Raw genomic sequence first — 15,644 nt, 5'->3', positions numbered from 1 at the left:
TCTTTGGCATTTCATGGATTGCTTCCGCTATCTCGTTGTATGAAATTGGTTTGTTCAGTTGGCTTATCTCTTCTTGGTTCAATGTGGGTAGCCTATATTTATTCAAGAAATCATCCATTTCTACTAAATTTTTCTGTTTCTTTGAAACAGGAAATTACTGGAAGTACTTATTCATAATGGACTGAATTTCTTGAATATCAGTTGTGATTGTTCCCATAGGATTTCTAATTTTTTTTTTATTTGAGTCTCCTCTCTCCTTTGTTTGATTAATCTCACCAGGGGTATATCGATTTTGTTGACTCTTAAAGAACCAACTTTTTGATTTATTAATTTTATGTATAGTAGATCTCATTTCAATCTATGATAATTCTGATTTTATTTTTGTTATTGTTGTCCTTCTAGTTTCTTTAGAGTTAACTTTTTTTTTGCATTTTTTATTGTAATTAGTAAAAGGGTTACATGATATTTGCCAGATAGAAGGTGCATTAATTCACATACATTGATACCCTTTCACATGTCTTGGTACCCATTTCCCTCCCCCCCCCGCACCCCCCACCTGTCTTGGTTTTCCCCCCTTCCCTAGAAAGACTGCTACTGGGCCCTCTTCTAGACCTTTTTTTTTTTTTGCCAGTCCTGGGCTTGAGCTCAGGGCCTGAGCACTGTAGAGCTCTACCACTTGAGCCTCAGCACCACTTCTGGCTTTTTTGTATGTATGTAGTACCAAGGAATCGAACCCAGGTCTTCGTGCATGCTAGGCAAGCACTTTAACCACTAGGCCAAATTCCCGGCCGAGTTAACTTTTTCTAGGTGCTTCAATTTCTTCTTTAGGTTATTTGCATGAGTTTCTTCTGTCTTTTTAATATGGCCTCCTATTGCGATAAATTTGTCCCTTAAAACTGCTTTTGCTGTGTTCCATAGGTTTCTTAGTGATGTATCTTGATTGTCATTATATTCAAGAAAGTTTTAACTTTCTTCTTTAATTTGTTCTGGAGGGGATGTGGCCAGGAGGGATCACTACTACACTGTTGGTGGGAGTGCAAACTCGTTCAACCACTATGGAAAGCAGTATGGCAGTGCCTCAAAAGACTAAACATTGAGCTCCCTTATGACCCAGCAATTCCACTACTAGGCATTTACCCAACCATCCAGAAACTAGGGCCACTAGCACAACAATGTTCATTGCAGCACTATTCACCATAGCAAAGATATGGAACCAACCTAGATGTCCTTCAGTTGATAAGTGGATCAACAAGTTGTGGTATTTGTACACAATGGAATTCTATTCTGCTGTCAGAAAGAATGACATCGCCCCATTTGTTAGGAAATGGAAAGACTTAGAAAAAATCATATTAAGTGAAGTAAGCCAGACTCAAAGGAACTTAAGCTCAATCGTTTCCCTCCTTTGTCATAATCAGTAGAAACCTTGGGCTCTCCTAGCAGAGATTTGCAATAGAGCAAAACCTTGATATATAAGGCCATATAGTATGAAGCTAATTGAAAGGACCTCCAGGATATTGAAACAAAAGCCATATAATGAATGATTGTTGTCCTTAATGTACTATGTTATCTCTCATCTCTTTTGCTGTCCCTTGGTTATCTCATATTGTTACAGTATTTCACCTTGTTATCTGATATATTGTATATATGCTTATTTGGTTATTTGAAATTGGATAGGGATGTGGGGAAAACAAGATGAGAGGTGGGGGTGGGAGGGAGGGTAATGGGGACCAAGACATGTGAAAGGGTATCAATGTATGTGAATTAATGCACCTTCTATCTGGCAAATATCATGTAACCCTTTTATTAATTACAATAAAAAATATTAAAAAAAGAAGAGCCTGTTGCTCTTTCAACTCACCTCCATGTGTGTCTTCTTACCTAACCTTTGTTCTAATATACCTATTTCAGATATGTAATATCCCAAGCATTTTGATCAACCAGTGGTTTTCTATACATATGGCTTCTAGATTACAAGAAAGCTTAAGTGATGTAGCATTCCAGAAATCTCAAAGCTGAACACAATATTAATTTGAGGATAGATAATAAATAAGTAGCTGAAAGTCAAACAATATGGTTACATTCGGTCAGTTTGCTCTTACCAAGCATCAGAGAGAAGGTCATTTCATACAAGTATATAAATGATCCAAATTTAGAATTATTTAATTTTGAAAGAAACACTAAATGGAAGTTGATCTGACTATTTTTCTAAAGCAAACAAAATATCTTTTTTTTTCTACTTGATGAAGGAGGCTCAGTGACTTGAACATAAGTCAGTGTACTATATGATAATGTTGTGACTTTGAAGTTGTGAATTATCTGTCTTGGTGCCAGTTGCCCATAGTGGATTTGGCTCTGCTTGCTTTGGTTTTATTTCTGTTCTTCCTTGCTGCTCAGAAGCTCTTGCTCTTGATTGCTGCCTTTTGTGTTTCTGGCCAATCTCACTTGTACAAACATAGTATATTGCTTCTAGTCCTCTGGGCTTGGAGTCTGGATAGCCAATCTCATTGGATCGATGTGTGTAGCAAATACAGATATGTGTATTTTGCCTCCTGAGTATTCTTCTTTGGGTAAAGTATATGAATTTGAGTTTCGCAGTTGCTGCATGATCTTAGTCTTGTTATTTGTTTTTAATATGTGGATTGTTAGTTAATACCTGGATGAAAACATCTTTTTAATATCTGGATTTCCAGATAAGTACCTTCGAATAGTTGAGGCATCACTAAAATGAGATTTATCTTTGGTTGTTGTTGGTGGTGGTGGTTGTGGGGCTTGAACTCAGGACCTTGAACTCTTCAGCTCAAGGCTACCACCCTACCCCTTGAGTCACTACATCACTCTGTTTTTCTAGTAGTTAATTAGAGATGAGAGTCTCATGGACTTTAGTGCCCCAGCTGGCTTTGAACCTTGATCCTCCAATCTCAGCCTCCTGAGTAGCTAGGATTGTAAGTGTGAGCCACTGCTCCTTTTTTCTATTTAGCTTGACATTCCACAATGAGTCACTGAGAAAGCATTTTCTAAGTGCTTAGAAGACCATGATTTTCATAGAGTTTATTTTCTGACAAAGAAAACAGACGGTCAATAATAAACATAAGAGCAAATAAAGCTCATATTGTGTTTGAAGGTGGTATATATTATGAAAGATAAAATTTTAAAATTACAACAAAATCCAAGTTGATATGAGTAAGAGATTGACAGTGCTAATCAGGTTGTAAAGATCATACAATTAGCAGTTTAGTCAGAAGAGAGTTCACTGGGAAAATGATTTCAGCAAATAGGCCACAGAGTTTAGCAACTATACACCTTTGTGGTGAGAATTCCCACAATGGTGCAAAGGGCCTGGTATTGGTGCTTGGCTGGATTGTTTAAAGAATAGTAAGGAAACAGTGGTGGCTAACATTTAGTAGTTATTATACTTGGCTTATACGCTGAGTGAAATAGGGAGCCACTGAAGGATTTTGAGCAGATGACTTACACAATCTGACTTACATTTAAAAAAGTTCACTGAAGGGCTGGGATGTATCTCAGTGGCAAAGTGTTTGCCTAGCAAGTGCAATGTCCTGGGTTTGATCCCCAGTACCAAGAAAGAAAAGACAAAAAATACAGTTTAAAAAAGTTAACTGGAATCATAATGTTTTGAAGTTGTTAGTAGAGTGGGGAATACTGGTAGGAGAAGAAGACTTATTAAGAAGCTCTTGGAATCATCAGGTAAAAGCTGATAATAAGTTTGATCAGTGTGACAGCAGTGAAGATGGTTAGAAGTGGTAGGGCACATTTTGGAGATAAATCCAACAGTATTTGCTCATGGATTGGTTATGTGTAGGAAAGAAGAGTGAAGGATAATCGAAAGTTTGGACTAGGCAATTGGAAAGATCATGGGGTCATTATTGTGCTGGAGAAGGTTCCATGTCTTATGGAGGTAAGGCATGTTTGGAGGTCACCTGTGGACCTGTTGAGTTTGTGATGTCTATTGTACACTCAGCTGGAGATGTTGAATAGGAAACCGGAGATCCGCTCCTAGAGTTTGGGGGCAAGATATAAATTTGAGGCCGACTAACACACATAGGTGATACTTAAAACCACAAGGTTGAAAAGCACCAAGGAAGCCTGTGTTAAAAGAGGAAAAACTCAGGAGAAAGGAGAGTCACAAACTAAAGAAACCATGTAGGAGTGCCCAGAGAGGCCAGAAGAAAACCAAGGAATATGGAATGGCTGCCAAAGTCAAGTAGAGATGTTGTCAAATGTGTCATGTTGACAACACATGGGATACCGTGAAAAAAAATCAGGAAAGAGAAAGCCATTATCTGGATTTACAAACAAAGGTCTGTATCTTAAAAGTGATGTGGCTGAAGGTATCCTTTCCCAGCCTGGTTTGCAGGTAGGCTGCTTGTAGATTCTGTGCCAGGTCTTAGACTGGTATGGTGAGGAAACTTGAAGTACTCAAAGTGAAGATATACACACAGAATTCAAGGGACATGGGCTTGAGGTCTTTCCACTAGACTTAAGGTAAATGGAACAGTACAGGTAAGATAAACCAAAAATGAAGGCATGGAAGTCCTGAGGGCAAGAGGGAAGAAGAGCACGCATGCAATGGTGTTATTTGTCTGTGACAGATGGGGGAAAGAACAGAGAATTGACATCACTGAGATAAAGACCACACAGCCAGGAGGCAAACGGTCACAGCTGAGGCATGCAGGCGGCTGTGCAACTCAGAAGTGATATTATCAATAAAGCCAGAGTTGGCATGCGATTAACAAATAAACAACATATGGCTCATTGGTTGCTGTGTCCCTAGAAACATATCCTCCTAGGAGTCAGTGTGCCTCTATAAATGAATTTCTAGTTTATGCACACTTGCTTCTGATGCAGTTGGCAGTTGTGAATGTGTACCTGCCCAGTTTACCTAAGAAAAAAGTGGTTAGGACAGCATGGATATTCTGGTTTTGGATAAGATAGACTAAGCTCAAACATCCCTATTCCTTCCCTTTAGTCTACCTGAAAACCTAGGTATTATACATAACAAACAGAAAAGCAGTCTAAAAGGTAGAGAGAAAAAGGCAGATGTGTTTGAGATTTGTCTGTCTGCCTGGAGAATGACACAGTGGTGAATTTTTTTCTTTCCTAAGGCAATTGCTAGAATAAATAACAACTGAGGTTTACAAAAATCTATGCCCCCAAAGGCCTATTTTCTCCAGTTATAAGACAGGAAAGAAAAAGCATAATACAACTGAAAACTTTTAGAAAATACTGTCATTACTTTAACCAAATAGCACAGGCTTATATCCACTTCTAATAGCAAAGATTGATTGATAATATTTGTTTGGTTATCATGAAGTGGCCTCTTCCTCCTAGATTTTAAAGAGCCATCAAAAATGTACTCTTATGAGAAATTATGAAGTAACCTGATACTTATAGAAAGAATGTTTATATCTTTATCTGAGCAAAGGGAAAGATTTTTTTTTGCCAGTCCTGGGCTTGAGCTCAGGGCCTGAGCATTGTCCTTGGACTTTCTCAAGGCTAGAGCTCTACCACTTGAGCCTCAGCACCACTTCTGGCTTTTTTTTGTATGTATGTGGTCCTGAGGAATCAAACCCAGGTCTTCGTGCATGCTAGGCAAGCATTCTACCACTAGGCCAAACTCCCAGCCCGGGAGAGAAAGTTTTAAGCAAAGAAATAAAAAAAAAGAACAAAATGGAAATGTGAGAAGTGAAAAACACAGTAATTGAAATTAAGAAGTCAATAAATGGCTTAATAGTATATTGAAAAAGACTGAGGGAAAGAATCAGTAAACTTGAAGATAGGACAACAGAAATAATCTGATTTGAGTAACAGAGAGGAAGTAGATTAAAAAATGAGTTCTGTAAAAATCTAACATTCCTCAGTGTGGGATCCTGGAAGAAGTGGAGAAAGAAGATGATGCTGAAAAAGCACTTGAAATAATGGCTGCAAATTTGCTAACTTTGGCAAAAGAAATAAACACACCGACAGTAGACTTCTCATCAGAAATCGTGGAGCATAGGCTAAAAAGAAATAGCCTTTTTTTTTTTCAAGTGTAGGAAGAATTGTCTGCTCAGAATTGTGTGTTCAGTGAGAATAGCCTTCAAGAATGAAAGGAAAATCAAGATGTTCTCAGATGAAGGAAAACTAAGAGGGCTTATCACCGGCTGTTCTACTCCTTCAAAATCATTGAAACTAAGTTACTGAAACCGACAGGAATGAAAGAATATAGGATGTGAGGAATGAAAGAATATAGGACATGAGAAAAAGAGGACCAATGGCAAATGGAAAACCATAGGGCGCAGTAAGAAGATGATCTAACGTACAAAGTAGAAATATGAGATCAGGGCACACAAGGAAATGCCTTTTTCTCAAAAGCCTGAAGTCAGACTCTGTTTTTCCTAAAGTACCAGAATCCCATCTTTTAAAAAAGCTCTCATAGCCAGGTGGGCACTACTGCCCCGCCCATGGTTCACACTCAGGAGTCTGAGTTCAGGGTTCAAAGCCAGCCCAGGCAGAAAAGGACCTGAGACTCTTATCTCCAATTAACCTCTAGAAAGCGGAAGTGGGGCTTGACTCAAGGGTAGGCTGGTAGCCTTGAGCTGAAGAGCTCTGGGACAGCACCCAGGACAAGCTCAAACCCCAGAACCCCCGCCCCCCCCCAAAAAAACCCTCTCATATTCATGCTCTAGTACTACCCACTCAGAATGGTATTAAGTAATGGATGTGTATATCCTCTTATTTCTCCTGTCTTGTACCTACTGGTCCTTGCTCTGAAGTAATCCAGCTAACCTACTTGTGAGCATGAGTGTGGCACACACTGCCAGGGTACAGTTGGGAGAGTTGGCTGGTGAATGTCAGTGTCATCTGCTATTTGCTGAAAAAGGAGCCTCTTGAACTTAGTTTTTGAAAGTAAGATATTCCAGGGGAGAGCCTGCTGTGCACATGTGGAGGTGAAGCCGTAATTACATGAGCTGGTGAGTTGGAAAGATCCTTGAAGAGCAGTAGTAGACTTTAAATCCCACTGCCTCACTATTCTTTTAATGGCTTCGCCCATACTGTAACCCTCTTATCTACCACATGTCTCCATGTAGCCCGTTTCCTTGTGCTGAGTGAGGTAGACACAAAGAATCCTTACCCAACCTTCATGGGATGCACTCACCTTCTGTGGAACAACAAGCCATGGTTGGATGCTGGGGCTTGTTCTTGAGAAGGAAAGAGTCCATGCTGCTGTAGAATTGCCTGGGATAAGTACCCAGAGGAGTATTTAATATGTAACATGAAGGATCAGGCTGGGCTATGAGAATGTGAACAGGCATCCTAAGATCAGATTTCCCCAGGGGAAGTAGCAAGAGAGCAGCAGGAGGAGAGACAACAGCAGAGTTTTATGCATCTGCAGGCATTTTGATCATCATCTCATCTGCATGACTGATTTTCTACTCTTGACAAGCCCCCTTTTATCCAATAATCCCTGAGGTGTGAATTATTTTGACTTAGTGACATATTGATGAAGAACTGACCTGAAAAATTCTGTGGCTCCACAGGAAGGATTTTTTTCAAAATAAATAACTAATTGTTGACTATTCCAGTTTTATATAATGAATATTGTCTAGTGTTGGGTGAGGATCCCCTTTTTTTCTGCCTTAGGCTGTTGGATATTTAGAATATGGACCATATAAAAATATTACTACAAGATACCCTACTGCAGATGAATGGATACAGAAAATGTGGTATATATACACAATGGAATTCTACATAGCCAACAGACAATATAAAATAATGGCATTCGCAGGGAAGTGGATGAATCTAGAGCGAATCATGTTGAGTAAGACAAGTCAAGACCTAAGGATCAAAAGGCACATGGTATCCTTAATATGTGGCTATTAAATCCAAAGAGTACAAGAGCAAGGACTCAATAACTGCATACCCAAAGCTATGGACATGGTAATGGAAATATAAACATAACTATATAGGCATAAAAACCTTTGACTCTATAGACATAATGTTTTATTTCATAAATTAATATGTTTCTATGACATACAAACCCTTAGCCTAATTTTGATTAAGTTCTAAATACTAAGTCCCAGTGATTGTAAATAGAGATTCCCTCCCTGAACACTTGTTTGTTAAACTTGTCATTTAAAATATGATGTAAAAATCAACATTAATAAATTCTTTAAGAAATATTACTACAGGCAGACAGTCAGGGAGAACCACACGAGATGCATTTGTGTTTATCCTACCATGTACCAAATGATTTTGTGGGCCTTATATGGCCCATTGGATATTCTTTACCTCTGATTATTTGTACTTTTTCTTAAAACCTGCTACAAAATGTTAAATGCATTCACATCCATATTTCCTTTTAGAGCATGCTATGAAAGGATTCAATATAAGAAAATAGACTCAATGCATTTCAGTATGAAAGCCTTTCCAGTTCACCATCACACACACATTATATCCTAGTACGGTTCCAAAGCAAACTAGGTGCAAGTAAAATTTTGCGGTTTGAACAAACATGAAATCTACAGAACTACCATCTAAAACTCATACAAGTTGATGAATTCCCTCCCTCCCTCCCTCCCTCCCTCTCTTCCTTTCCAGTTTTAGAAAGGATTTGTTCTAGTATAACTGGTTAAAGTAGGGAGAAAGAGATAAAGACATTTCCTGATTCCAGTGCAGGAAATGAGATTTCTCTTTTCGTTGTTGTTGTTTTCAATGGAAATTAAGTCAAAGAAGAGTAAGCAAGATGGTGAAGCAGCCTGTGGGTGGGAGATGTGATCTTACCTGTTCCAGTAAGGCAGCAGAGTCCAAACCCTGTGAGATGCAGGTTGGCTTGGAGAGGCCCCATGGAGAGAGAGGACTTAAATGTAAGAGCATCCTTCGCTGAACTCTGGAACTCTGCCCCTTTTGTGGGACTACTTGGGAAAGCCACTTGAAATGTGGTCATGGCATTGTCTAAACGATCTGCCTTCTTTGTTATGAAAATTGCCAGGGAGTTCATCTATCTAGAGCACTTTCAGTGCAATTGGTTTGAAAGAATTATTGAACAGGAACATTTTGTCAACATCTCTGCCTCATTTGGAGGCCAGGAAGAGATCTCAACTAGCTCTTGGGAAGAGTTTCACCAAATTTGCTATTATCTTACAATTTTTCCCTTTCAAAACAATTCTGAAAGTATCTTGAAGGAAACCCACAGGCAGTTTCTGCATTTTTTGGTTTGGTTTTAGTTTTGATGGTCTTGTTTCTAACCACATCTGCTGTTTTGAGCAACAATAACAAAAAATCTGGTTCCTTTTTTTCAACATGTACCTAATTAGCTTTTGGATATTGTTGTCAGAGTCATGATCTTGCATGGTCATAGCTCATCCAAGAAGGAACAAGCTTTGAGTTCATTTGAATCTATGCATTGAATCTTGTTTCTCAAATAAACATAAACATGTCCTGTGTTTCTTAGAGCTACTGTGGAATGGGGTTACCGGCATTGCTCTTAAGTTGCTATGTGCTATCTTTGGTAATTCATATATTTTTTTGGTAATTCATATTATTTTTATGCACAAGATTGTGTGTGCATATGTTCTGGGACTGGGTACCGTCCCTTAGCTATTTGGCTCAAGACTAGCACTCTACCATTTAAGTCATAGCTATGTGTCAGCTTTTTGCTGGTTAAATTGAAGACAAGAGTCTCATAGTCTGCTGGGGCTAGCTTCTAATTGTGATCCTCCAATCTCAGCCTTCTAAATTGCTAGGATTATAGGCACGAGCCACTAGTCTGGTGATTTTTATGGGCTAGGACAGAATATAACACTGCTTGAGCACAGACAGGCTCACTAGGTGAAATCTTGCAAGTAATTAAAGGCAAGGGATTATAAGGTCATTAAAAGTATGGTTCATTGTTAGCTATTTGGATAAGAAATGTATAGTCATTTTAAAATGCAAAAAGGAAAAAGGTATCTATATCATATTTAAGCACCCCTAAATTTTGATAGGTTTTATACTGAGATGTAACAGAACAGGAAATGAAGCCAGTTGTAGTCTTGTGTTTGTATACAAAATATCTTATCACATTTTATTCAGACTGTTACACTAGTTGTGGGAGCCAGTAGATATTTTTGCAGCCAAAAGTTGTGTGTGTGTGTGGGGGGAAGGCTTGTGTGGATTCATCAAGAAAAGTCATTTCCTGGCATGAATATACAGGCAGAAAGGGCCAGCTGTGTGCAGTGGCGACAATGTAGCAGTTAGCTGTGGTCTAAGACACAACTCTCTTTTTTTATTGTAATTAATAGAAGGGTTACATTATATTCGTAAGATAGAAGGTGCATTACTTCACATATCTTGGTCCCCATTTCCCTCCCCCCCATCCCCACCCCTCATCTTGTTTTCACCACTTCCCTATCCAATTTTAAATAACCAAATATGCATATATACAACATATCAGACAACAAGGTGAAATACTGTAACAATATGAGATAACCAAGGGATAGCAAAAGAGATGAGAGAGAGCATAGTACATTAAGGACAACAATCACTCATTATATGGCTTTTGTTTCTATATCCTGAGGGTCCTTTCATTTAGCGTCCTACTATATGGCCTTATGTATCTAGGTTTTGCTCTCTTGCAAAATTCTGCTAGGAGAGCCCAAGGTTTCTACAGATTATGACAAATGAGAGAAACCATTGAGCCTATGTTCCTTTGAGTCTGGCTTACTTCACTTAATATGATTTTTTCTAAGTGTTTCCATTTCCTTACAAATGGGGCGATGTCATTCTTTCTGACAGCAGAATAGAATTCTGTTGTGTACAAATACTACATCTTGTTGATCCACTCATCAACTGAGGGACATCTGGGTTGGTTCCATATATTTGCTATGGTAAAGAGTGCTGCAATGAACATCGTTGTGCTGGTGAATTTAGTATGCCCTTGTTTCTGGATGGTTGGGTAAATGCCAGGTAGTGGAATTGCTGGGTCATAAGGGAGCTCTATGTTTAGTCTTTTGAGGCACTGCCACACTGCTTTCCATAGTGGTTGAACGAGTTTGCACTCCCACCAACAGTGTAGTAGTGATCCCTCCTGCCCACATCCCCTCCAGCATCTGTTGTTATTAGTTATCCTGATCCTGGCCATTCTAACTGGAATGAGGTGGAATCTTAGAGTTGTTTTGATTTGCATTTCTTTTATGACCAGAGATGTTGAGCATTTCTTCATGTGTCTATAGGCCATTTTTGTTTCTTCTTCAGAGAAGACTCTCTTTAAGTCTTTGGCCCATCTTTTAATGGGATGGTTGATACTTTGGAGAATAGTTTTGGAGTGATTCAATTTTTTGAGCTGTTGATATATTTTAGATATGAGGCCTTTGTATGTTGTATGGTTAGTGAAGATATCCCATTCTGTAGGCTTCCTAATTAATTTACTAGCTATGTCCTTTGCCTTATAGAAGCTCTGCAGTTTAATGCAGTCCCACTTATCCAACCTTTCTCTGATTCATTGTGTTTCTTGGTCCTTATTGAGAAAGTTTCTACCTGTGCCACGGAGGCCTAGTGTGTCTCCTATTCCTTCTTGTAAAGTTTTCAGTGTGTCAGCTTTTACCTCCAGGTCTTTGATCCATTTGGAGTTAATTCTAGTGCAGGATGACAAAGAAGGATCCAACTTTAGTTTTCTGCAGGTGCTTAACCAGTTCTGCCAGCGCCACTTATTGAAAAGGCTGTCTTTCTTCCATTCTATTTTTTTTTTTTGATTTGACCTCAAGATTTTATTGTCTTCATAACAAAAGCTGGAACTTAGACATCACGGTAGTACTGACTTTATAATAAAAGTTGCAACTTAGAACTGGATCACCTGCCCCTTTCTCTTTTTATCTCCACTCAGTTCAAAATGTTTGCATCTCTTAATAGCTAGCATTCTCTTAGATCTGCAGTTGGGTTCAACACATTCAAGTCTCAGTACAATCTTCTTTGTGGTCTTAGCTTTTTTCCGGAAAATTGGCTTAGTCTGACCACCATAGCCACTCTGTTTTCTGTCATAACGACGTTTTCCCTGGGCATAAAGAGAATCCTTGCCCTTCTTGTACTGTGTTACTGTGTGAGGCTGGTGCTTGCCACACTTCTTACAGAACATCCGGCGGGTTTTGGGAACGTTAACCATGATGGCATGAAACCTGCAGCAGCGCCAAAAGGCCATTCTATTTTTTTTTGGCTCCCTTATCAAAGATTAGGTGGTCATAAGTCTGTGGTTTAATATCTGGGTCCTCAGTTCTATTCCATTGGTCTTCAGGCCTGTTCCTGTGCCAGTACCAAGCTGTTTTGAGAATTATAGCTCTGTAATAGAGTCTAAAGTTTGGAATTGAAATTCCTCCAGCGCTGTTCTTTCTGCTAAGAAGTGTTTTTGCTATATGGGGTCTTTTATTATTCCATATGAAATTTTGGATTGCCTCTTCTATTTCTTTAAAGAATGACATTGGGATATTGATGGGTATTGCATTGAATTTGTAGCTAGCCCTTGGCAAGATTAAGACACAACTCTCTTAATTGATTTTCACAGTGCCTATCCTGGGATCTCCTCCCACTCACAGGGCCCAGGTTACCAGACCTCAGTGCACACAAAAATTTCACATTTACTGTTTCATTTCTGTGTGTAGAAAAAAGAAAACATTATTTAAGCCTACACATTCCTATGACAATTTATTTTCAAAATAAAGCTTGTCTTTTCAACATCTTTCAGGGAAACTGATGCTCTGGGTAGGTGCTTCCTCTTTTTTTTTGGCTAGTCCTGGGGCTTGAACACAGGGCCTGGTCATTGTCCTTGAGCTTTCTTAAGGCTAGTGCTGTACCACTTGAGCCACAACACCACTTCTGGCTTTTGTGTATATGATTCTGAGGAATTGAACTTAGGGCTCTCTGCATGCTAGGCGAGCGCTCTACCACTTGGCCTATGTGCTTCCTCTTTAGTATGGGAGAATGCCCCCACCGAGAAACACAGACATGAGGTGAGGAGTGTAGGCCCTGGGTGGCTCTTCCTGTTGCTTTATTTTCATAAAATTTTATTTATTGTTATTATTATTTTTATTTTTAACCAGGTCTGGGGCTTGAACTGAGGGCCTGGTTATGCTGTCCCTTAGCTCTTTTACTCAAGGCTAGCATTCTACTCCTTGAGCCACAGTTCCACTTTTGGCGTTTTTTTTTTTTTCCCGGGGGAGAGAGGAATATTTGGAGATAAGAATCTCATGGATTTTCTTACCTGGGATTTTTGATTTTCAGCCTCCTGAGTAGCTAGGATTATAGGTGTGAGTCACTGGTACCCAGCTTGCTTTGTGTTGAATGTGGAGCTTATCCTGGTAAAGAGGGAGAGATAGCTCCAGAACTGGGTCGTGCTGTGAGAATTCAGGACATCAACCTCACAGCAGTTGTCAACAGCAACAGAAAGAAGAAATGGAGAAAACTGGGGTTTTCCTGGGGCTCCTGGATAAAATATGAGACATCTAACTCATTTGAATTTCAGATAAACCACCATCAAATGTAAAATATATGGATGTTCCAGTTGTTCTAGCAGAACTTAATTACATTAAAAATAATTCATTATTTATCTGAAAGTCAAATTTATATTTGCAAAATCTGGCAACCTTCATCTTACCAGAACTCTCCAAACCCATAAAAAATACCACAGAAAATTTGACCACAGAAACTCTCATTTGCTTCTACGAGGTTAGGGATAATGAAATGTTCATTTTAGTTACTTTTGCTGTTGACCTATGTGACGGCAATCTTGTTGAGTAGAATATGCAAAGGGCCATTGCTGAACTGCTTGAGGATGTAGCTTTGTACAGCTTTCCTGCTCAATGTGTGTGTGTGTGTGTGTGTGTGTGTGTGTGTGTGTTGCACAGCTTGTCTGCAAGATAAATATTGAACCAATAGTTAGAGAATGTGAAATCCCATTCTCTTCTTGCCTAAGGCGGTCATAGCTCTGGGTAGCTGAGGATAAATCTGATGGTGAACAGAGTGGTCGAATGGATTCGGTTCTAGTTTGGGTTATTTCTGCCGACTGAGAGTTGAAAGAAATTACTGAACATCTTCAAGTTCAGTTGTAGGATAATACCCGCTTAATTAGCCATATTAATATGAGAATTAATGGAATTGTCATATGAAAGCCAATCTACATGGATTGCCCCATAACAAGATCACAATAAGATGTTAACTGATACTGTTACTTTTATTTCCCCATACGGAGTGCTTGGCAGGCTGTGATGTGAGGACAGGGGATTTATCCTATCACATTCACACATCCATGGCATCTAATAGGTGGTTCTACTAGATAAATTTGGTAAAATTGGATTCCTGAGCAGTCACACTTGCAGGAGGCACAGCCGTTGTTCTGGTGGAGTGTCTGATTGCTGAAGCCGTTGTGGTGACCTCTGTCAGGCAGGTAGCTTAAGGACATGCATCACTTTTTACCAGTGTGCAATACAGATGTCGTTTTCTATGAGTGAGAAAAGGTCTTGAGAAAAGATTGTAAAGCATGATCTAGGCTGTTATGTAAAACATCCAATTGCTATAAAATATTGCTCAGTACTTATCTTAGTCTGTTTTGGTTGCTATAGCAACCTAGCCATGCATGAGTAATTGATAAGCAACATACTCTACTCTGTATAGTTCTGGAAGCTGGGAAGTCCAGCATGAAGGTATCAGCATCTTTGGCGCTGGTGCGGTCCCTCCTCTCCTCACTATGATGCCTTCTTGCTGCCCTCACGCAGTGGAGGCTCAAGCGCACTCTCAGACATCTTTGTCAAGCTGGAATATTTTTGCGTGTGAGGAGAGAGCACTGGCTTGTAGATGTAAGTCAGGATTGTCTTCAGAAAAGTTGTCCATATTGACACACTACTTCTACGTGGGAAAGAGACTTACAGTATTGTCACACCTGAATGAGTCTGTGATGCTCCCAGTGGCATGGAAAGTTGGCAAAAGGGTGCTACATGGAGTCCTCGAAAGCATGGTGTATTCCTTCCCCTGGTTCACTTCCTGCTAGAAGACTAACTTTCTGAAATGTGGATTCTGGTGATTTCCTGATTAAAAAGAAATCCCTGTTTGGCAGGTATTGATGGCTCATGCTTGTACTCCTACATTTTCAGGAATCTGAGATCTGAGGATCAAGGTTCAAAGCAAGCTCAGGCAGAAAAATCTGGGGGAGATTCTATCTCTCATTAACTAATGGAATGCTAGACTGGAAGTATTGTCCAAGTAGTAGAGTGTCCGCCATGTGGGAAAAAGCTGATTAAGAACACAAGGCCCTGAGTTCAAGACTGCTATTCGTGTGCATGCACACACGCACGTTTCCTTCTATCCCCAGGTCCCCGTGCTTAGCAGAATAAAGTCTGCACCAGACTGACTGGAATTGAGGACCTGCCCCAATCAGATCTTAGTCTTGGTTCTCAGAGGAGCCACTGAAATGTTCATGGAGATTGTTGGCTATTCCTGGAACTTCCTTCCCTTAGGTATGCTCATAGTTTATTGTCTGGCTGCTCAGAAACTTTGCCCCGTGTTTGTTCGACTCAGTTTCTACCTGTTCTCCACGACCTAGTTGAGGTGTTAGCTGTAATACTGTGGAAGGGGTTCTTTGCAAAGCCTTTTCTACTTAGCTCTGAGTCTCTAACAGTTTTTCC

General features: G+C 39.6%; 2 protein-coding genes across 3 annotated transcripts in view; one reads left to right on the top strand and one right to left on the bottom strand.

Moving 5' to 3' along the window:
- The window catches only part of Rapgef4 (Rap guanine nucleotide exchange factor 4), a 303,371-nt gene that overhangs the window by 20,663 nt on the left and 267,064 nt on the right, over positions 1-15,644 (top strand). The window lies entirely within an intron of this gene.
- On the bottom strand, positions 11,738-12,143 carry LOC150056203 (large ribosomal subunit protein eL42-like). Its single transcript, XM_090343084.1, has one exon. It carries the CDS (start codon positions 12,134-12,136, stop codon positions 11,816-11,818), a length of 321 nt encoding a protein of 106 aa, XP_090199210.1. The 5' UTR covers positions 12,137-12,143; the 3' UTR covers positions 11,738-11,815.

Source organism: Megascapheus bottae, chromosome 12 (genome assembly GCF_031878675.1).
Source record: "Megascapheus bottae isolate mThoBot1 chromosome 12, mThoBot2.hap1, whole genome shotgun sequence".
NCBI classification, from domain to species: domain Eukaryota; kingdom Metazoa; phylum Chordata; class Mammalia; order Rodentia; family Geomyidae; genus Megascapheus; species Megascapheus bottae.
Note: the sequence above shows the minus strand (reverse complement) of the source record. Positions and strands in the feature narration are given on the sequence as shown.